This window comes from Podarcis erhardii (genome assembly GCF_964252035.2).
Source record: "Podarcis erhardii genome assembly, chromosome: 2".
Classification (NCBI taxonomy): domain Eukaryota; kingdom Metazoa; phylum Chordata; class Lepidosauria; order Squamata; family Lacertidae; genus Podarcis; species Podarcis erhardii.
Genome location: NC_138498.1, coordinates 25,243,359 through 25,267,761, shown reverse-complemented (window position 1 = coordinate 25,267,761; position 24,403 = coordinate 25,243,359). Strand labels below are relative to the sequence as shown.

The 24,403-nt window shown below is 44.4% G+C and overlaps 1 protein-coding gene across 1 annotated transcript in view; it reads left to right on the top strand.

The window, feature by feature from the left end:
- The window catches only part of FAM20A (FAM20A golgi associated secretory pathway pseudokinase), a 45,954-nt gene that overhangs the window by 9,272 nt on the left and 12,279 nt on the right, over positions 1-24,403 (top strand). Inside the window, exons 2-5 of the mRNA XM_081849764.1 lie at positions 14,457-14,638; positions 16,488-16,538; positions 18,120-18,198; positions 20,090-20,182. Coding sequence (XP_081705890.1) covers positions 14,457-14,638; positions 16,488-16,538; positions 18,120-18,198; positions 20,090-20,182 — 405 coding nt within the window. The remainder of the gene's footprint in view (positions 1-14,456; positions 14,639-16,487; positions 16,539-18,119; positions 18,199-20,089; positions 20,183-24,403) is intronic.

Below are 24,403 nucleotides of genomic sequence, written 5' to 3'. Positions count from 1 at the left end.
TTTTTCGTGCCAGGGAAAACACTCACAAAACCACGCTGTGTTTTTAGGCTAATGGAAGCCGCTTGGCTGCTTAGGTCTGAATTGGACCCGGGATGATTTCTAGAATCCTGATTTCTTCACCAGGCATTGAAATGTGTTCCATTTCTAGAGAGTGTCTGTTTTATACTTAGCTCGTATGCGGTCAAAAGCCAAACATCCTCCTTCGGCAATGGTTGGCCTGACTTCAGAGACACATTAAACGCAGGCTGTTTTAGGATTGCCACCTCCCTTCTCACTCTTCCTCAACAGACGCTTTGTGCCTTTAATATCTGTGTGACAGGCAGATGTTCACTTAGGTGCAGACTTCCGTGCAGTTACATAGGCATCTGTCTATAGAATTTCTGCCTGTCACATAACAGTTAAATGCACAGAGGTTTCCGCCCCTACGGATATTGTTGGACTCCAGTTCTCTGGCCGATGGTCAGGGAGGATGCGTCCAACAGTACCTGGCAGACTAAATGTTCCCTATCCCTGAACTAAATAAAGGAATAAGGGAAATTTCAAGAATTCCAAAATGCAAAGTATAATAATAATAAAAAAATTTATTTATACCCCGCCCTCCCCTGCCAAGACTGGGCTCAGGGTGGCTAACAACCAATAATAAAAACAAGTTGATTAAAATACAATTTAAAAAACAAGATTAAAATACAACATTAAAACATTAGGATGCAGCCTCTTCACAGGAGGAGAAAGGAAAAAGAAAGAGGGGGAGGGAATCAAACTGATTCTAAGCCAAAGGCCAGGTGGAACAACTCTGTCTTACAGGCCCTGCGGAAAGAAATCAGATCCCGCAGGGCCCTGGTCTCATGAGACAGAGCGTTCCACCAGGCTGGAGCCAGTTTTGAGAAGGTCCTGGCTCTGGTTGAAGCTAATCTAACTTCCTTAGGGCCTGGGACCTCTAGGATGTTGCTATTTATGGACCTTAAGGTCCTCTGTGGGGCATACCAGGAGAGCCGGTCCCGTACGTGGGTGTGGAATTGGCTCCATATCTAACATACTGTTATAGATTTGTGGGGGGGGGTCCCCCTAAACTAAATTAATAAATGGTGGGTTTTGATTATTTGGGAGATGTATTCAAGCTGCAGAGGAATTCCTGGCAAAGCTAGGACCATTAAGAAACAATTCAGGGCCATTGAAAGCCATTGGCAATGCAAGAGAACTGTCGTTCCCCCCTTGCCTAAGACTGGGAGTTTGGGAGGTTGTCAGGGTAACTGGGTGTGGGGTGACAGGAAAAGAGAGGCTTTGGCAGGGCGTTCTGGGAAGAAGAAGAAGGAAGAAAAAAGAGTGGGGTCCATGTTGGGCAGGATGGCCGAAGGCATGCTGCAGGAGATGCCTTGGACTCCATGGCTGCATTGCTGTGGGGGACGAGCCCCTATTGAAATGACCGTGCTGTAAGCTCTGGACTCTGGTGCAAAATGGGCGAATAAACCATATTTCTTAATATAGTACTACGGTAGTCTCCACTGTGTCTCAACCCTGGGTGAGTGTCTGGAATTCCCTGGGATCTTGCTATTGCTGAGCAGAGAGTGGGAGTGGCACCCAACTTTTGTAATGGTACAAATGTTCTGAGGTTCAAACTATCTCCAGTACTTACCATCGTCTTTGATTTGCAAGGCTTTGGTATCTTTTCAGTCTGCGTGGAGCAGAAGCATAGTTGGGGAAAGGAGCCTTTGATACAGCAGCAGCCCTGTCATGTCTTGGAGGGATTTTTGGCTGATGCAGCTTGTCAGGTGAGGCTGAGAGAAATTGCGCTGGCTAAAATTCTCCCCGCTGGACCATTATTAAAGAGAGAGAAGCCTTGCCCTTCTTCTCCCTTGGCAATCCGGCAATTCCAAATACTGCAAATTCAATATTTTGTCCTAAAATGCAGAGCAGCTTTTCCTTGATGATGCGGAAGCAAATGTCAAATGATCAAATTGCCCTAAAATAAATGAAACTAATAGCCTATACCAGCGGAAGTGTTTTCATTTTCATGTCATTTTGGAGTTTGCACATGGTTCATCGGGCAAGGTGCTGAAAGCACGGACAATATGCTGCACTTAATCACAGTAAGAGGCAGTGAAATATTCGAGGCCGGCTAAGTAGCAAGTGTTTAAGCAGCGTGAGGTTATGCTGGAGTGCCTGCAAATGGATATTGATTTAGAATTTGCAGAAGAACTAATGTAAGCCAAGATGTTATGCTATTAAATGGCCGTACCAAAGATAGCTGCAGAGGCTAGTAGGTCAGGCTAACAGGTCTCTGAATGTGCAAGGGTCAGAATTAATAGAGAGCTGTGTGTAAATTGTATATAGAATCATAGAACTTTAGAGCTGGAAGGGACCCTGAGGATCATCTAGTCCAACCCCCTGCAATGCAGGAATATGCAGTTGTCCCATATGGGTATCGAACCTGCAACCTTGGTGTTATCAGCACCGTGCTCCAACCAAATGAGGCAAAAGGCTACGGCACCCCAGTATTTCCAGGCGGTCTCCCTTCCAAGTACTAACCAGACCTGACCCTGCTTAGCTTCCGAGATCAGACGAGATCAAGTGGCACGTTCAGGTAGTATGTGGCCTGGAACATCTGTGAATCATGGTGTTCTTGGGTTTTAAATGCATATTTTTTGTACAAATGTGATATGTACAATGGTGAGCTTTCCATCAGCACAAGCATTGCAGATGGAGCGATCCCCCTGTCTCCTCCCTTCCTGCACTGCCCAGGCACCCCAAGTGTCATTGGATGGGAGGTGCACAGGGGGAAGCCCTGTTGAACAACTGGAAGTTCTTGCACAGCTGACGGGACTCATTCATTGAATCCTTCCCTGTATTTCTTAATCGGCTGCTTTGTAGTGAGTCAGACTATTTGTTTTTAACCCAATATCTGCTAACTAGGGGCTCTGACAAAAATCTTTCCAATCTCTTCTTCCCTTTCCTCCTGCCTCATCTGCTTCTGCTAAGATGACAGGGACTGAACCCCTGGACCTTCTCGATGCAAAGTGTGAGCTCTGCCACTGAGTTTTGGCCTCTTCCCGGAGGCGAATAGGTCTTTGTTCTTCCCATTCCTCATGATGGGCCTTGATTTTTTTTTTTTTTAAAAAAATATTTTTCTTTATTTTTTACCAACAACCAAAACCCAAACAGTGAAACCCCCCAGGCGGCTGATACACTGAGTATACATAATCAATAATAACATATTCAAATCAACCATGTACAATTCTATATACATTAACACTCCTCCCTCCACCAGATTTAACTTTTAATATTTTAATTAAATTGTTCAAACCTACCCAAATAATTCAAAATCTTCTCAAACCAATCCTCTTTCTCACTGACCTTAAACTCTTTCATTCTGTGTATCTTCCCAGTTAGATATTCTAAAATTATAATATTACTCAATTTTTTCCTCCATTGGTTCACCCCTAGCTCTTCTGCATTTTTCCAATTACTTGCTATAACCTGTCTGGCTGCAGTTACCATCAATTTTACCCATTTACATTCATCTTTTGTTTTTAACTCGGTGCTACTCAGGCTAATAAGAACCATTAATTTAGAAATTTCCACCTTCCTACCCACAATTTCCGATATTTCTATACCAATCTGTCTCCAAAATTCATTATCTAATGGACAATTCCACCACATATGACTGTACGTTCCCATCACTCCACATTTCCTCCTCTGCTGTTACCAAGCCCATGAATTATGCACTGAGCTCGTGGAGGTTGCTACTAGGCAAAGTCATATCTTCACAGGGTAACCCCTAGCATAAAGAGAAGACCAAAACCAAATTGACAGCAGCATAACAAACAGCGAAGTCAGTGAGCCATCTCTCAAGGCTTCAGGGGTGTTCAGGAGTCAATATACACAGTGAGAGGTGCAGGAATTAATATCTAGCTTGTGTGTACCTCTAACTATTGCACAATCCAACTCCTGCACATGTATACGCTGCCCACAGACTGCATCCACACATTTTTTGGAAAGGCAGGTGGATTACTTTTGTAGGATGCGCTCCCACAATTGATGTATACACTAGGCTTTAGGTGAACACCTGATCTGGTGTGTGCAGTGGTAATTGGGGCACATAGGAACCCAAGGCTTGTGTCTCCTCCCCAAAAGTAGAAGCTCCAGGCTCAGCCATTGTCTGGTGAACTGTGGCAGACACCAGCGATACTACAAGAGATGCTCATGAGTTAGGTGATGCTAGAGTTGTCTGAGTTCCAGACAGTAGTTCTCTGACAGTAATGTTTTGCTGTTCCAGTTCTTCAAAATGCACTGCTTGGCAATCAGAGTTTACAGTTTTGGAAGTTGGGCAACATCTGGGGCACACGTGGAAATTCCAAAACGGAAGCAGAAGTTGCTAAAACAAGTTGCACGTAGGGTCCCTTCAGTGGAATGGAATCAGATGTGATAGCATCCTACAGCCAAGAGACAGACAGACAGACAGAGAGAGAGAACACTTTTAACAAAGCTAGTTGTTAGATGTGCAATGAAACTTTGTTGTTGACATATGTGGCATTTGCCCTCCTAGGTGTGCGACATCATACTGGGTTCATAAGGAAAGGGTTGACTAATTGTAAAATGACTAACCAATGGGAACCCAAGGGGAGGAGTTAGGAGTTAGAGTTGTTGAGAAGACAGTCTGGAGTTAGAAGAGACAGAGAGTTGATAAGCCTGTGGGCTGGGCTAGTCTGATGTGGGAGAGTGAGAGACTCTGTTAAGAGGAGTCAGTCAAACAGTTGAGATAATCAGTCAGAAGGTATTAGGAAGGTATAGGCCGGTAAAGAAACTAAAGTTAAGATACTGACAGGAATATTATCTGAGAAACCATAAACTTGTTAATGTTTATAAAATAAACTTGTTTATTTGGTTCACTTTTAACAACTGTCTGGACTCAGTGTTTTACCCGAGAGTAATGGGTTGGTGGCAGCGGGGAAGCGAGCACAGTGGTGGCACAGAGATCAATAGACCGTTAAATGTCCGGGGACCCTGTGTGATCTCCACAACATCTGTCTGTCTCAAGAGACAATGGAGTGCGCCTCCAGGGGTAAAGTCAAACTACTGTATTAGCAGTACCGAAGTGACCTCCCCAGGGCACAAGCCTCAAAGCAGACCCACTGAAATCAATTAACATGGCTAAGTAAAACTTAGTGGAATACCACCCTTGGAGTAAGATTTGCCTAGCAAGTTCTGTCAGCTCAAGCCCTGTGCAGTGGGGCTTTCTTCCTCCTGTGTGTCCCCCGAAATGGACTCTGTGGAGTTGGAAGGACCCCTAAAACAGTGTGCAGGAAGGTGGAGGAACTGAGCTAGGGGAATCATTCTGTCTGACAAGTCAGAATCCTTGTGCAGGCAAAAAGATGGGAAGCATTGAATTCCACCCACAGTGTCTCTCATTCCATCCATCCTGGGAAACAGAACCTTGTGGGGTTTTTTGTGTGGCAATTCTCCATCTCCATCTCTTTTCCTCTCTGTTCCGGCTTATCGGTCCCTTTTTGACTTGCTTTTTATTTCGTTACTTTGCTTATTTACTGCCTGAATCGTTCCTGTGCTGTCTGGGCAAGCCGTTTGCCCTTGCGTGACTTAGCGTTTCCTCTCATTCTTTTGGGGAGAGGGTATTGATTATTCTCCAGCCACTTTGGAACTTAATATATGGCCTCATAAACACAGGGACCATTCTGAGCATCTTCTCAGACTGCGCTAACACTAAATTTGTCTCTCCCTTAGTGCCCAAATGCAAATGAAACAGAGGGGAGCGAGGACATTTTTCCGAACGGAGAATACTTTGTGTGCTAAATCCTCTTCGCTTAATGATTCAGTAGGGCGACTAAGATGGCACGCTAGGTCCTGTAAATCCACGAGACAGGTAGAAAGTCAAAGGATGAGCCAGAACTTGGGGTGTTGCCTAATAAAAGTGCCATAGCTCAGTGTGAGAATATCTGCTTCACATGCTGATGGTTCCAGGTTCGATGCCTGAAATCCCCAGGAAGAATGGGGAAAGAATTCTGCAGAGCTGCTGCCGGTTCAGTGCAAGCAACAGTGAGTTAGATGCAGTAGCGGCCAGTTTGGTAGCAAAGAGGCACCCTCTCTTGACATCAGTCTCGCTGCAACTTACTGTATTTTTCGCTCTATAAGACACACTTTTCCCCTCCTAAAAAGTAAGGGGAAATGTGTGTGCGTCTTATGGAGCTAATGCAGGCGGGAGGCTCTGCTCAGCGCTCCTTTTAAAGAGCCCCATGGAGTGTGTGTGCGGCTCTTGGGGGCTTTTCCCCGAGGAGGGAGGAGGGCTGCCCTTCTCCCTCCTCGGGGAAAAGCCCCCAAGAGCCGCACACACGCTCTGCACGACCTTTAAAGGGAGCGCGGCTCTTGGGGGAGCCTTCATCTTGCTGCCTGGGAGAGGCTTCGCGCGGCTATCCCAGAAGCCAGATCCCTCTTGATGTTCTGGCTTCTGGGATTCAGAATATTTTTTTTTTCTTGTTTTCCTCCTTCAAAAACTAGGTGCATCTTATGTTCTTGTGCGTCTTATAGAGTGAAAAATGCAGTACTTGGACAGGGATAAGGCAGGGAACAGGAAGCTGGACTAGGTGGGCCATTGGCCTGATCCAGCAGGTTCTTCTCATGTTCCTGTGATACCAGGCCTCACCAGTGGGTCAGAGGAGGTCAGAGGAGGTCAGAGGAGATTGTAGATGGCTCTCCAGTGTAGTGGCTCCTTGGGTATTGGTGAGTGTTGGGGACAAGTTGCTGAATGCCAATGCAGTGGCGTAGCGTGGTTTGCAGGTGCCCGGGATCAGGCAGGCTCTGGGTGGACAGGGTGCGGAGGGTAACGGAGCCCAGCCCTCACCGCCAATGCCACCGGAGCGACCACCACCACCACTGGAGCCAAGCGGAGCCGCACTGCGCTGCTTGCCCGCCCATGCAGGCGGGAGTTTGTCTGGGCCCTCGGATCATCCCAGCCTCACAATAGGGTTGCCATACATCTGGGTTTTCCTGGACATATTCAGAATACTGCAGTTGGCAGCAGTGTCTGGACAGAAATCGGGAAAATGTCTGGGAAAATCCAGATGTATGGAAGCCCATGCCAGCAGTGCTGTTTGGGCCAATATTGCATAAAAATAGCTCAAAAACAGCATTTTTTGTGATTTTGGGAAGAAGAAAAAAGCTCAACAGCTTTTCTGTCCAGATTTTCATTGTTTGAAATATGGCAACCCTACCTCACAGAGCAGCTCCGTGCTGGCAGGGTGGCATGAGAAAGACACAACGGCCACGTGCCCTTCGATCTCAGCCTTGCAAAGCGAATGCAAGTCTGGGATCAAAGGGCACACAGCTATTGCATCCTTCTCACGCTGGCCTGCCAGACCTGCACCGATTTGTGAGGCCGAGATCTGTTCTGAACGATTTGCCCGGCAAAGCAATCAAAAGCACATCCTGGACTGTGTGAGTTCGTATATTCATGTCAGAAGATGACTTGAAACAAAGCCGATATAAGCTTCACAACTGAAAATAGCCGAAGATCATTTCTGCAGCTGACCTTAAATGAACTTTCCTAATTTTGCTCCATGCCATGAAGAAGTCTTGTCAGTTTCACGGTCTGGCTTTTGATCTCAGAAGTGAAATTGACAAAGCTTAATCACAGTGCTGAGAGAAGCGCTTTTGGGAAAGAAATGAGTGGTTTGTTTCTGCCACTCAGCTACTAGAGTGCACCTCTTGCCCTTTGCGTGTTCAGACCTTTAAACCTCCCCCTTAAATAAATTCAGACAAGGCTCAAATTTTGGTTTGTTTTTTGGCAGAATTTAGGCCACAACTTTATTGATTACAGAAAGTGACTGGTTGCATAGGCTCTGGTTCGACTAGCTCCCTGCCATGCAGGTAGCACTGACCCAGGGTTCCAGCATAGGTCAGCCAAGGGTGAACACCTGGATAAGCGGAAAGCTGGGAACAGGCTATCTCCGCCACCCAAATGTCCCCCCTGAACTCAGGGGTTGACCAAACCATCGAGTCCCTGGATTCCTTTAACGGAATACCCTTTACATAGGGATGGTGAGAGCGTTCTCCCATCCCTATCACCTGAACCAGAGCCTACCGGAACCTTACAAGTTGTGACGATTTGCTACATGGCAGGTGAAACCCAAATGGCAACAGCCAATCAGCCAAGTGGGGGAAATTTCTGCAGTGCCCCTGTCCCAACGACACATGACGGCATGGCAAGGTCAAGCACAAACCCTAAAAGTAGGGAGAGGTGGGCAGGTGTTCTGAATGCACATGTTGAAAGAGGAAGCTCTGGGTCACGTGCATGGGTATAAATAGGTCCTTCAAACCGTTTGGACTGCATCCCATTGGCCAGATTGCACCCAGCTTTGAGGGACCCACCAATCGGGTGTTGTGGCTGACCAATCGTACCCACCCACAACACAGGGGTGTCGGTTTTCCAGGTCTCACCACAATACGTGCCCTCTTTAAGGGAGGACCTGATTTGGAGAAAAGGGAAGGAATTTTAAAAGATGAATTCATAAGGGCACTTTGCTGGCTGCTCTCTTCCCTGAAGACTGTAGCCTCTGCAGCAAGGGTTTTTTCCCCCCCCACTGTCCTTCCCACAACTGCAACCTCCAGTGACTAGATGTAGTGCAATTTTCACAGGTGAAGAGGCTGTGGAAATACCTCACGGAGGAATAAACAGATCAGGACACTCTTTGCAAGATCATGTGCATAAGCTCTTAAAATGGACAGTGCCAATTTGATGCATGTTTACTCTTAAATAAAACTTGCATTGCATTGAATGGTGACTAGGGCTGTGTACACACTATATGTCTTTAAAGCACATTTGAATCCCTGCTGATAAAGTAACTTCTCGCAGGGAATGGTCAGGAATTTGGTTTTGTTCCTACCTGATTTGTGCACATCAAAAACAATTCACACTTCTCCAAATTTTGTTATGGTGTTCTCTAACAAAAAATAAATGCATGTATTAGAGGAAAATGCATATAAAAATGCAGATATCGGTGTTTTTTAAAAATGTAATAATCAAAATAAAAATGTATATACGGTATAAGAGGGAATATGTTTGTGAAAATGCACAAATTAGTGACTTTCCTTTTTTGGGGTAAAATGTTAGGAGAAATGCACACTGAAATGCTGGCAAATTTTTTGAGGCCTCTTTTTTTTTAAGTGATGTGGAAATGTGGCAAACTTAACTTCAGTTATGACAAAATGAGAAACTGAGAGAAGCCCAAATTAATGGATTGATCTGTCCCTTGGCTGTGGAAGCTCATGCTACAGTCAGTGGTACAAGACTTTCATCCACCTCCATTTATTAGCAGGAAAAGTTCAGTGGAAGTTTGAGCTGTGCTCCTACAGACTGTTCCATTATTCACACTAATTGGGTTTTCGCTTGCCATACAACCCTGTTATTCAATCAGTGGAAACGTCCACTTATTGGGGCAGAGGGATCGGACTATTTTCTATAGAGGATGCTGAGATCAAGAACATAATATTTTGTTAAGAGCATTTTGGATACATTGTACAGAAGTGTACCAAGAGAGTGGATCCCTCTCTCAGATGAAGTGGGAGAGCTCTCTTTAGAACGCAGCATTGGACTGATAAGCCAGGGTCCCCGTTGTCTGAGACAAACCATCATTCAGCCTGTGCAGATAACAGTGCCTGAACCACATCGGGCAGCCCTCATTGCAAGCCCTGTGGCTGGCATTTGTGATGTGCTCAGCATCATTCATCACATCCGTTCAGCATGGCACTTCAGTTAGGGAGCTTGGCACTGATTGCAGGATGTGAAAATCTGCTGAAGAAGTTAATAGCAGTGCCAAAATGGGGGTAGGGTGGGCAGGGGTGTTAATGAATAAATAATAATTGTTATGTGGGATGCGGGTGGCGCTGTGGGTTAAACCACAGAGCCTAGGGCTTATCGATCATAAAGTCGGTGGTTTGAATCCCCGTGACAGGGTGAGCTCCCGTTGCTCGGGCCCTGCTCCTGCCAACCTAGCAGTTCGAAAGCACGTCAAAGTGCAAGTAGATAAATAGGTACCGCTCTGGTGGGAAGGTAAACGGCATTTCTCTGCGCTGCTCTGGTTTTCTAGAAGCGGCTTAGTCATGCTGGCCACATGACCCGGAAGCTGTCTGCGGACAAACGCCGGCTCCCTCATCCTATAGAGTGAGATGAGCGCCGCAACCCCAGGTTGCTGAGGTCCAGTGCTGAGGGCCTTCATTGCGAGAAGCAAAGCTACAGGGAACCAGGCAGAGGGCCTTCTCGGTAGTGGCGCCCGCCCTGTGGAATGCCCTCCCATCAGATGTCAAATAGATAAATAACTACCTGACATTTAGAAGACATCTTCAGGGAAGCTTTTAATGTGTGACATTTTAATGTATTTTTAATCTTTGTTGGAAGCCGCCCATAGTGACTGGGGAAACCCAGCCAGATGGGCGGGATAATAATAATAATAATAATAATAATAATAATAATAATAATAATAATAGTAATCTTGCTTGGTTGGGAGAATTTCAGGTAATGATATATATAAGTTCATTGAAAGCTGTCCATTGGAACCCAGACTAGTTTTCTGTTTTCAAGTCGATGGCTGATCACCATGCCTTACTAATTTTGCCTGGCAAGGCTCAGAAGACTGTAAATGAGATTGACGTGAAAAATTGTACCGTTGGTCTGGTGGTTAAAGCAAACGAAAAGGGACCATGTAATTTAGGCTGTTTTAGTTTGTCGATACCGTAACTGCCTGTTTGGCAAACAAGGCCCTGCGTTAGTGCTTTGACAATGTATGGCCATTACGCTTCCGAGGCTCTGATAGCTAAAGAATAATCACGCCAAATCCACAATGTAAAAATAAACCATGCGTCTCTGTTGGATTGCTAACAATGTGCCGTGGAAGGCATGAGTTGCTTAGAACAACAGACATCAAAGTATCAATAGCTATTGTCGGGAAAAGGACTTAGATCTCCAATAATGAAGAGTGAGAGAAAGGTGGCACATGTCTCTTCCCCATTGTCAGTACTGCGCGGCTTAATTTGAGCTAGAGCACAACAGAGCTTGGCCCAGAATCTACTCCCCATTCTTGGAATGAATCCTGAAAATTTCAAAATAATAATATACCTGAGTCCTTTTGACTGTGTGCAAAGTGTCTTTCTCTCGCTTCTTAGTGACCACAACCAGCTCACACACATATTAGAGGCTAGAATTTCAGTTTTAGCCCCCGGCCCTTTTGCTTTCCCAACAAAGAGACCATCCTTCTCATTTTCCCAATTGAGCCCTGTTTCTTGTGCAAACGGAGAGGCTTGTACAAACTGAGCTCAGGTATGTACAAACTCAGCATCCCTAAAACCAGAAGCTTTGCTTTTGGGAATTACAGGGACAGAACCACCCAAACCGTATAGAAATTTATTCATGTATGTGACTACAGCAGCGAGAATGTTACTTGCCCAAAAATGGAAAGAATAATAAGTCCCAGCAAAAGAAGAATAGATACAAATACTTATGGAATATGCAGAAGTGGCAAAACTTACCAGAAAAATATGAAATCAAGAAAACAATTTTTTAAAAAATAAAAGAATGGAAATGGTTTATGGAATATTTACAAACAAACTGTAAAAAGATAGGAACATTGGCAATGACCTGCAGTTTTATACGAGCACATATTTAAAGTGGATGAATAAATGAGCAAATTAAGTTAATCTGGATATGCAGAAAATATTAAAAATAAATTTAAGGAATCGCAGAAAGAGGGGGAAGGAAGTCAAGTTTTGAAATGTTAAAATGAGTGTAAAATTATGGAAATGTAGAAAACTGAAAATTGTTTTTTTAAAAAAAAACACACCCCAAATTCAGCATCCCTACCAATAGAAAGAGTGGGGACCACTAATCAGAGTCATATGAGTAGGGATGAATTAACTAGGATGGAGAACCTGGGGTTCTCAAGATGTTGCTGGACTGCAACGGCCAGAACAGATGGAAGTTGTACGTCCCATTTGAGTGCCCCAGGTTCCCTATCTCTGCACTAAAGCACGGGCCACCTCTCTGATTGTTTTCATTGTAGAGAGAGTGCCTCTAACACCTCAATAACCTGTAGCTCTGAAATAATAGAGACATAGGTAAAGGGACACCTGACCATTAGGTCCAGTCGCGGATGACTCTGGGGTTGCGGCGCTCATCTCGCTTTATTGGCCGAGGGAGCCGGCATACAGCTTCCGGGTCATGTGGCCAGCATGACTAAGCTGCTTCTGGCGAACCAGAGCAGCGCACGGAAACACCGTTTACCTTCCCACCAGAGCAGTACCTATTTATCTACTTGCACTGGCGTGCTTTCGAACTGCTAGGTTGGCAGGAGCTGGGACCGAGCAACGGGAGCTCACCCCATCCCAGGGATTCAAACCGCCGACCTTCTGTTCGGCAAGCCCCAGGCTCTGTGGTTTAACCCTCAGTGCCACCCGCATCCGAATGGAGACATAACAATAGTTTTATGCTATTCTATAATTTATTATTGAAGCAGGCATTCCTCACACCACATCTGAAGAGAACACAATTAACACGGTGTTCTTATTTTTTAAAAAAATGGTGTGTGTACTAACACAGATGGACATGAGTACGAAGTTACTAGATATATATATATCTGTAAGAGGTTGACAAGTCATTATGGTTTGGAAAAACCCCAGTGGCCCATGATTTCTCAGTGGTCTTTGAAACCACAATGTCTCCTTGCAGCATAACTTATGAAGAGGTTGAAGACTCATCCTCTGATCTTGAGAGACTTGAGAGCATCTGCTTTGCTACACAAAGTAGTTTCCGGATTTTCCTCGTGGAATTTCGCCCAGCATTTGTATATCCAGCAAATGTCAGATTTCCTCATCCTGTTGGTTTTATGGTCTGGCAAAAGAAAAATGCTAGCAAGCATATAGAATGTTCATTTTTCTACAAGGGCCAAAGAGAGAGGCAGGCAGGGACAGCGAATGTGGGATATTTTGGAGATTAGTACAGTTTCGCTCTGTTGATCTTGATCTCCTTCAGCATGGTGGTGCAAGCTTCTGGGAGCTGTTAATGGTGCCAGCAATTATCAATCACAATTAAAATTGCATCCCAAATGTAGAAAACCCCATCTTGGGCCAGGCAGCCAATGAGGGTTCTTCTGGGTAGCAGCAGCAGCAGCAGCAGCAGCCCAGTCTATGGCCAGTGCAGTTTTTTAACTGTTCCAGCTTGCTACAGACCCAAGACATAGGCTGAGATCCCACCACCCAGCACAATCCTGCTCCCCCACCAACAGCCTTCATTTGAACAGTTTTGTCAACACCTTGCTTTCCAAATGATGGCCGCTGTACCGATAGAGGTTTGAATCACTCAGTCATTAAGCAAGTGGAACAGAACTTCCCCTCCCTCTCTTCTTCCTAACTGCCTCCTCTGCCCCAAATCTGCTCCAGAGCAGTGTGGAAAACCCCAGATAAGACTTGAGAGTGCAGTGAGGGAGAGGAATGTACCATCACATGGGTGGAAGTTGTTCTGTTCCTGCAATGGCTTCCAGACCCTCCAAGTGTCCCTATATTCCAGGGACAGTCCCAGATTTACAGAAGCCATCCCGGTTTCTGATTTGATCCCAGAATTTTCCACTTTTCCTTAGGACGTCCCTGTTTTCATTGGAGAAATGCTGGAGGGTATGGAGTTATGCAACCCCCAAGCCAAGGAGATAAGTAACTATACAACCTTTAGAAGAAATCTGAAGGCAGGCCTGTGTAGGGAATGTTTTATTATGTTTTCATATATGTTGGAAGCCTCCCAGAGGGGCTGGGGCAACCCAGTCAGATGGGTGGGGTAATAACAACAACAACAACAACAACAACACCTTGGTTTCCGAACGTCTCCATTTTCGAACATTTTGGTTTTCAAAAGCCGTAAACCCAGAAGTAAATGCTTCGGTTTTCAAACTTTCCTCAGAAGTCAAACATACCACGCAGCTTCCGTACTGAGTTTTCCTCTTTGAGGCTTCCATACCAAGTTTTCGGTTTTCAGTCATTTTGGAACTGAAATGGTCTTCCAGAATGGATTACTTTCGAAAACCGAGGTACCACTGTACAGTGGTACAGTGGCACCTCAGGTTAAGAACTTAATTTGTTCTGGAGGTCCGTTCTTAACCTGAAACTGTTCTTAACCTGAGGTACCACTTTAGCTAATGGGGCCTTCTGCTGCCGCCGTGCTGCCACAGCACGATTTCCGTTCTCATCCTGAAGCAAAGTTCTTAACCCGAGGTACTATTTCTGGGTTAGCGGAGTCTGTAACCTGAAGCATCTGTAACCCGAGATACCACTGTAATTGAATAGGACATCCTTGCTTTCATCAGAGAAATACCAGAGGCTATGGGCTTCATTGTATACAACCCTGAATGTGGGAATGTGATTTATCTGAGGGGCTGATTTTGTGTGCACCTTCTTTTCCATGTGTGCATCAGGAGACACAAGATTTACAGAGAGGAGCGCAACCTCACCTCGGACTCAATAACGCAGCTCAGGCAAGAGGCAAGCTGGCTCCAATTCCACCTGGGAATCAACCGCTATGCCTTGTACCCACGGTCTAGCCCTCCGATTGACCAGCTCCTCCGGGACACGCAAAACTTTGGAACCATCAGCGCTGGTAAAGCTTCCTTTCTGAGAAGGATTAAAATTTACAGCATGCAATGCTTTGAAAGAAAATGTGACGAAAATGATGTATAGGTGGTATATTACCCCTGTAAAATTAGCTAGAATGTATAAAACAAGTAATAAATGTTGGAAATGTAAAGAAAAGGAAGGAACTTTCTATCATATGTGGTGGGAATGTAAAAAAGTGAAAGACTTCTGGGAAATGATATATAATGAGATGAAAAAGATATTGAAATATACATTTATTAAAAAACCAGAAGCATTTTTACTTGGCATTGTGGGAATGATATTAAAAGACAGGATTGTAAGTTGTTTTTATATGCAGTGGTGGCAGCAAGAATATTATTGGCACAAAAATAGAAGCAAGAAGAATTATCGACAAAAGAAGAATGGCAAATGAAATTAATGGACTATGCAGAATTAGATAAATTAATAGGAAGGATTTGAAACCTGCAGGATCAGAGATTCTTGGAAGACTGGAGTAAATATTTGAACTATTTGAAAAGAAACTGTAATAAACAGATTACGCTAGTAGGATTGCAAGAAGTTCTGTAAGGAGGATTATTTGAAACATTGCAAGAAAGACTACGATGAGAATTATTAGTTAAGGACAATTAAAAGTAATAGAGAAATTAAGAAATGCAGAACAAGCGATAGAGAACGGAAAATCTTCAGAAGTTGTTGACGGAAGTCTAAAATATTGTATAAGAAAAGAAGTTATGTTAAATGATTGTTGGAAATGATATGTTTAAAAAAAAAACCCAATAAAAGGTAAAGCTTCCTTTCTGAACTGCCACCTCCACCAGATCATGAACTACAAGCGCAGAGCAAGCTTGGGTGAATGCATGCCTGATTAGTGGCCGGGTTACTTTTTTCTTAATGAAATGCTACTGCAGCCAGCTACCCACTAATGTGGATAGGGAAATCCTGGGCTTTAAGGGGCTCCCTTTGTCTTTAATTAAACACTTCCCGTTTGCACATTCAGTCCATTTTATTGCTTTCCGATGAGCACAAGTATAGAAAGACAACAAAGGGGTAGTTTGTTAATTGCCCTTGGAAAAGCTTCCTTTAATTATCACAATGTCCATTACTGTCCCCATGAAAGGGAAGCACTTTGAATACTGGTTTCCTCCCATTATTATTGTTTCGGTCTCCATTTTTTTGGTAGCTAATAATATCATTTTGCTATAAAATAGAGGGAAAGGTCATTAGAAGAAAACACATATGAAGACCTGCTTTCGAAAGCCCTCTTGATTACAAAAGCAGTTTCCGCCACATGACATAGTGGGCTGCTCTGGTGTTTTAGCAATTAAACCTTGAATGCATCCAAGAGTGGGCCTCTAAACCTGGCTGTGGATTTTATCCTCTCCCCACCACTGAAAACTCCCCACCCTCTCCATGCCAAAATTTCCCATACAGTGGTACCTCAGATTAAGAACTTAATTCGTTCTTAAGGTCCGTTCTTAACCTGAAACTGTTCTTAACCTGAGGTACCACATTAGCTAATGGGGCCTCCTGCTGCTGCTGTGCCGCCGCCACACAATTTCTGTTCTCATTCTGAAGAAAAGTTCTTAACCTGAGGTACTATTTCTGAGTTAACGGAGTCTGTAATCTGAAGCATCTGTAACCCGAGGTACCACTGTAGTGCTCTTGTCATGACTGAAGGAGACCCCAAATATGCTCCCCATCCCCCCAAAAAATCATCATCGTGCAGAGTGTCAGAAGACCTTAATACCCCCTGCTAGGACAATTACATGAGTTCTATCACACACCGCATCTCCTAAAAAAAAGCATTCCTATTGGGTGAGCCTGAAGCTCATGGCTTTTCGTTTTCATTCCAGATTACAGCCAGGATGAGAAAGCATTGCTGGGTGCCTGTGACTGCACACAAAGTAAGTCAAGTGCCTCAGTTTCTACGAATCACAGGAATAATAAAACCATAGAATCTTAGAGTTGGGACCCAAAGGGTCATTTAGTCCAACCCTCTACAATGCAAGAATTTCATCTAAAGAATCCCTGACAGCTGGTCATCCAACTTTGTTTTTAAAATTTCCAATGAGGATGAGGAGAGGAAAATTGGAGAAATTTTAATAACAGCATTCTCTATTAACATGGCCATTAACAAAGCCATTACATTGATTATTAGTTTGTGTTTTGTGCCACCCTAAAATTAACTTTGATCTGCTGTTGCTGCTGCTGCTGCTTCCTTCCTTCCTTCCCTTATTCCATAGATATTATAGGTTTTGTTTTGCATTTTCTTACGCTCTGTAGGCAACCACCTCTATATGCAAATATATCTTAATTACGTTGTCAATATTACAAAAACCGAGCTGGGTCAGTAATCCAGAATTCTTTTAATCAGCTTGGCATACATGGAAACGAGCCACTTAAATTGGATGGAGAGCCTTTGACCCAGAACACTTCAATCAAAGTTATGCCCCTAAATTGAAATTTTCATATTCATAGAACAGCAGCCTGCTCTGGCAAGGCATCCCTCATTTCCTAGTGGAGTAGTAGGCGAAGTCTAGATGCTAATAACGGGTTGGAACAGAAACGCAGAGCAAAATGAGCCGCTGGTTTCAGTCCCTCTCACCCCCACCCATACCTGTAGTGTGTGTGGCTTGTCTCTTTAAGAAGCAGGCATAGCCTGTAAGAAGAAACTCATTTCCCAACCTTGGGGGGGTAGTCCCCCTCAGTTAACTAGGAACTAGTTGGAACCTCAGTCTTGGATATGTAGCAAGTCCCCCTGTTATACAGAGTGCTGTTCTCCTGAATTCAACACAGCACTAAGTGGGTTAGGCATTGCAGAACAAGGTCTGCTTGTGCAAAGGGATTTTTCCCCCTCCTCTCTGTGCCCCCCACATTAGGGGTGTCATTTTAGGGAATTCATTTGAGGAATTCAAATCTGCTTGTAGCTTCATAAGTCTACATTCAATGAAGAAACATATAAACTGCATTTGGAAAACCAAAGGATTTTAATTTTACCTTCTTAAAATATCAGGTAATGCTAAAAGATCATAATCATAATAATGATGTTGTTGTTGTTGTTGTTAAGTGTGTGTGTCTAACAAACACTAAAAGTATTTGGCAATCATTTTTTAAGGATCTCTATGCAATTTTACACACATTTTGCTTACCAAGCAAAGCTAAAATATATTAATTTAACCAAAATATAATTTGAATTCCCAAGTCACGTAACAACTTTTGAACAACTCTGATTTTTGGAATTTGAAAGTTGAAGAATTCAGTACACCCTACCTCCGCATGTACCCTCAGCATGTTTTAGGGCAGATTTAGGGGGTGTGGGGCGAGGAGTGAGGGGAGAAAAGCCCCAATGCATGAGTGGAGCTCATTCCAGGCAACAACTTAGTTGAATCCCACCTGAATAACTTGCCAGGTTAACACTAAAGAGTTTCCGTTTTCTCAAAAGTCCGTTTGAACAATGAGCTGAGCATCTCGGTTTCACTTTCCAGTTGTCAAGCCCAGCGGTGTGCACCTGAAACTTGTTCTGCGGTTCCAGGACTTTGGCAAAGCCATGTTCAAACCCATGAGGTAAGCTCAGTTCACCTGAAAACATTTGCCTAGCCGTTGCTGTTATTTATCTTGTTTGGTATGGTGTGCATTTTCATCATGATGACAGCACCATGAACAGAGGGGAAAGTGCAATGGTAAATCCTGGGTGGTATTCAGTGGTGACTGTTTACAGAAGGGCAGTGGCGTAGCGTGGGTTATCAGCACCCGGGGCAAGGCAAGTAATTTGCGCCCCCTAACCCATGGATTTGCGCCCCCTAACCCGTGGATTTGCGCCCCCTAACCCGTGGATTTCCCTAACCCCCAGATGTTGCGCCCGGTGCGGCCGGCCCCCCCTGCACCCCCCACGCTACGCCACTGCAGAAGGGAACCCCTTAGTGGGACGGGAGAAGAGTTTGAAGAAGAGTTTGGATTTGATATCCTGCTTTATCACTACCCTGAGGAGTCTCAAAGTGGCTCACAATCTCCTTTTCCCTTCCTCCCCCACAACAAACACTCTGTGAGGTGAGTGGGGCTGAGAGACTTCAGAGAAGTGCGACTAGCCCAAGGTCACCCAGCAGCTGCATGTGGAGGAGCGGAGACGCAAACCCGGTTCACCAGATTACGAGTCCACTGCTCTTAACCACTACACCACACTGCCACTTTCACCGATTTTCCCCACTGCCCCCAGCAGTACCCTACACCCCCTTTAAATATGCTTCAATCTAGAACAGATTGGTGGGGCAGTACAAAGTGCTGCAAGGGGGAGTGCTAAAAATTGCCTCCCTCCCTCCTCGTTCTGCTAACAGATTGTCTTCTGTCAGAGGACCTTCACCAGTAGATGTCAACCATTCTTAATAAGGCACAAAGTTAAGGAATAAGGTTGTGGGCAGGGAATTAAATGCAAAAAGAAAGAAAGACGTGAAGTGTATTGGAGCATTCTTGCTTTGAGGGAACAGGACATTAGCTTTCCCTTTCCACTCTGGCACAAGTTGGTAACTGGAATCAGTTCTTCCACAACAAGGGTGAGGAAGATGTTCCTGGACCACAGCTCCCTTCCTCACTGGCCATTGGCCATCCTTGGGGGGAGGCTGATGGGAGTTGGAGTCCAATAACATCTGGAAGGCCTTACTCAACAAAGAGAGAAAGAGGGAGGAAAAGCACACAGGAAGTGTGAGAATGAGGTATGTTTACTTAATTTAAATAAAAATGAGAGCTGCCACCTGAGCAACTAAATCTTAACTGATTACTTGTATGAGGTTTTTATTTTGTTTTATTTTTAAAAAAAATCAATTGGATTTTTCCCCTCTAGAGACTGAAAAAAATGCTTCGCATTTTTAGATGATGCAGCTTTATGTCACAGCAGGAGCCATCTTAGAAGAGGCATTCCCTTCGTGTGAGAGAGTACAAAATGACTCTTCTAAGATGGCACCTGCTACCCACCCACAGGTTTTGTAAGCACTTGCTTGGCAAATAATATTCTGATAATATATATATATATATATATATATATATATATATATATATATATATATTAATTGTCAATTCTATCATAGAGGTGCTCCTGATGAATCAGTCAGCAGAGATTACTAGTTAGAAAATTAAAACAAAAAACACCAACAGCCCACTAACATTAACTGAACACAATTAAAGTTAAGCTAAGGTTGAAGGAGGCCTTATTATTTTTGCAGCCCTCTTGTGCAGACTTCCCTCACCTTTAAAAAAGGGGGTAATAGGTACCATTTTTCTGTATTTTAGAACTCTAAACACAGAGACACGTTAACACAGAGATGATTTCACAGTCGTCTGTTCTGACAATCATTTGTCCTGCTTCTCTAGTTGTACCATAAATACTCTCCTTGCACTCAGGAGGATGTCAACAGTTATGCAGAAGGAATCTCCTTTCTCTTAGTGACCCCTATCTTCCTTTCAGACAGAAACGAGATGAGGAGACTCCAGAAGACTTTTTCTATTTTGTTGACTTTCAAAGGCACAATGCAGAAATAGCTGCCTTCCACCTCGACAGGTAATTTGATGCTCTTGCTCACCCCTTATTTGGACATATATTTGGGGCCTAACCTTACTTCAGGGAGAAGAAAACAAGAGCTGGAATGCTCAAAAGCCCAAGGAATGGTAGTGTTGTCATAAGAAGAGATTCCTTAAAGGTAAAGGTACCCCTGCCCGAAGGCCAGTCATATCCGACTCTAGGGTTGTGCGCCCATCTCACTTAAGAGGCCGGGGGCCAGCGCTGTCCAGAGACACTTCCGGGTCACGTGGCCAGCGTGACGAAGCTGCTCTGGCGAGCCGACACCAGCGCAGCGCACGGAAACACCGTTACCTTCCCGCTATAAAGCGGTACCTATTTATCTACTTGCACTTTTAGGGGTGCTTCCGAACTGCTAGGTGGGCAGGAGCTGGGACCGTAGACAGGAGCTCACCCCGCCACGGGGATTCGAACTGCCGACCATACAATCGGCAAGTCCTAGGCGCTGAGGATTTACCCACAGCACCACCCGCGTCCCCCAGAGATTCTTTAGGAGAGGGGATTTAGGGATCTGCATTCAGATTTCAACAATACAGTGGTACCTCTGGTTACATACGCTTCAGGTTACATACGCTTCAGGTTATAGACTCCGCTAATGCAGAAATATTACCTCGGGTTAAGAACTTTGCTTCAGGATAAGAACAGAAATTGTGCAGTGGCAGCAGGAGGCCTCATTAGCTAAAGTGGTGCTTCAGGTTAAGAACAGTTTCAGGTTAAGAACAGACCTCCTGAACAAATTAAGTTCTTAACCCGAGGTACCACTGTATATGACGTCTGTTTCAAGCTGCCCATAGTATGCCTTTCCTGGTATATGCGTTCTTGTTTTGGGAGCAAACCATTTCAGTGGCCACAGGGATAAATATGGGCATCTGGGATCATCAGGAAAGGCTATGGCAGCTCAGTGGTGGAACATCTGCATTGCATTCTGAAGGTGCCAGGTTTAATCGCCACCATAACCAGGTAGGGCTGAGAAACACACACACACACACACACACACACACACACACACACCTGTCTGAAACTCTGGAGAGCTGCCAGTTTGTATAGATAAGTGTTGCGCAAAGTGTTGCTCAAGCGAGAATCCTTGAGCTGGTGGAACAAGTTAGTTGGATCCCACCTAGGAGAACAGAATGCTGGACTAGATAGGTATTTGGTCTGATCTTATGTTCTGAAAACACGCGCAGGCCAGAGGAGCTGCCACCAGCACAGACAGGGAGCATGAAGCAAATTGTCTGAATTTTCCAGCACTTGTCACAATATGTTCCTTATTTTCAAATATCGCTCCCTACTCCAAACCGTTCCAGCTCCACAGGACATTACGTACATCCCTGGTTTTACACTCCTGAAGTGTGAATCTTTTCCATTTCCTAATAGGAAATGTAACTGGGCCATCCCAAAAGCTAGATCAGGCTTGCACAACATGTTTTTGCACCACATGTTAAACACCAGCTTATGTATGTATGTGGCAGCCTATTATGGGCTCAATCCATCTCCTGCTTTAGTTGCCTGTCAAGACTCTGGCGGGCTGCAAAAATATGGCTGCATTTGGCTCGGTGTGTCTCACCAAGCCCTCAGTGAGACCCAAGCCAAGCTTTTGTTTTGTTTTTGTGTTGAGCAAGCAACAGGCTAAAAAGCGAGTTCCAGCTGACTTGGGGGCATTTTTAAGTGGCTTCTGTGCCAGTATTAGTCAGTCTGCCTGGTGGTTACTGACTCACCAGCCAATAATGTTTTGCTCTGCTGAGCAAATACCACTAAGCCCACACAGCACCATTTGCAATTTCTGGTGGTTTGAATGAGCCTAGGCAGTAGAAATATATGTCCCACTTGGATGCACATACAGAGCATCAGTCAAGAGCCTTTCTGAATTGCCTCTGCACCAATGGCAACAATAGCAAAATGGTGCCACAACAAGTGAGGCTGCAGCTGGTCTGCATATTTGTAGATAATACACAGTGGAGCATGAGCATGTGGGAGATGTGCCAAGACACAGAGAGAGGACATGTTTTTGGATGATGGGCCACTAACGGGGTTTGAAGAATGAAGAAAATCTTCATGGAGCTGCTTAAGTTGACTGGCTACACACACAAACACACACCAGTGACTCTCAAAATATAATGTGCAATTTGGAGGCATAGGAAATTGCCTTATACCAGTGTTTCCCAAATTTGGGTCTCCAGCTGTTTTTGGACTACAACTCCCATCATCCCTAGCTAGCATCCCATCAAAGATGATGGGAATTGTAGTCCAAAAACAGCTGAAGACCCAACTTTGGGAAGCACTCCCCTGTACTAAGTCAGCCCATTGGTTCCTCTAGCTCAGGATTGTCTACACTGACTGGCAGAGGCTCTCCAATGTTTCAGGAAGGGCTATTTTTCCTCAGCCCTACCTGACGATACTGTAGTTTGAACCTGGGGCTTTCTACATTCAGAGCAGATGCTCTACCACTGACCAATGGACTTTCCCTTAAGACCTGTGATGATCAAGGCTCCCTAGTGACTTAAATATTAACAACAGCAGTGAATATTTTCCTCCACTTAACAGCACAGGACTTGATGCTTTGCAGTTGTTTGCTCTTTGAGCTGCATTATCAAAGCTTTGTTTTACTAAGCATTTGGGAACATCCCCCCCCCATTATTTTTTTTTTTTAAGTAATCTGATGCAAAGGAAGACATGACTGTTCTTCTTTCAATAGGTATGTAGAATTTCAGCAGGAGGGGGGAAACCACCCCTCATTTATTCAACTATTAAAGGCAGAGGGGTCTTCCCTCTCCTGAGCCACTGGTTGTCCCAGTCATGTTGCACCTATTCTCTGGATACTTGGAACGCAGGAAGTGTTTTTATGCCAAGCCAGACGACTGATCCATCCAAATCAGCCTTGTCTATAGGCTCTACACTGAAGGACAGCAGCTCTCCAAGGTTTCAAAAGGGTCTCCTTCCTGTTAGGTTGTGGGTGAACATATCAGACGACACAGCGATTCTTCAAACAGCTCTTGTTTATTCACAGGCCAGGACAGAACTGAACTGAAGGCTTCAGCCAGCCTGCTTATATAGAGCTCCACTAGAACGCAACAGTAACCATTTTCTGTAACTATCCAATCACTGAACGTCACTTTCGATCCCTTATTTGCATAACTATCTACAGTATCCCCCTGCTGGCCCAGGGTGAGAACTTCAGTACATAACACTTCCAATCCCTGCCCTGGAATTAAAGTGGGAGATCTTCTGCCCGCAAGGCATGCTCTCTGCCATCAAGCTACAAATAAAAACCATGAGCTGCAAAGGAAATGGCTTATTTGGGGATATTTCACCTCAAGTCACATTTCTGCCCTCAACTTCTGTTGCAGAAATTCATCATACAAAAGGGATGAAAGTTGAGGTCCGATTTAAGAAGAACTGAACCTATGAATCATACATTTTTATCAGTCAGCTGAGTGCCTCCCTACAAAGGAGGGCAAAGCTTCCTTTTTCTTTTTCACCCTGAAATCTTGGCAGTGAAATGAGTGTTTTGGCCTTGTACCATCTGTCATTTATTTACTATGATTATTCTAAATTGTCCTGAGGCTTAAAATTGTTCCCTTATCTTGTAAAAAGGAAAGAGTTGTCCTTTTCTTTATTGGCAGGAAATTTTTAGAAACCGGGTGTTGGGCGCAAAGCGGGCTCAGCCTTTTCCTCGGTCAATCCCTTCAGTCATTAAACCAGATCACATTCCAGCTTTGCTGAGGTTCTGTTATGTGGGGCACTTAGCGCACAATTTAATCTTGCCTGGACTTAATGGACAATGCAATGTAAGCCCACAATGTAAAATCTAGCTTCACAATTCTCAGCTGGCTGTCATTATTCAAAATAATCTAGTTGGGAGAATAGCCAGTGCTTCACTAAATGCAATAAAAGTAATGTAATATATAAACCACGTTGAGGAATGCAGGGAACTTTAAAAGAATGCTCTGCAGGAAACAGAATTGGCACATTCTTCTTCACACACAGTAAACTACAGATAATGCCATCGTAGCAGGCAGACCCATTTGGCTGGATTCCTACTCAAGATCATACTAAATATATTGGATCAGCTGGCCAGATCTGGTCTGGGGAAGTGTGCTCAGTTTTACAATGGGATGAACAACTCCCCCTGCTATGGATTAATGCTACTTCTGTTTACTCTAAGAAATACAGTTGTACCTTGGTTTTCGAACAGCTTAGTTCCTG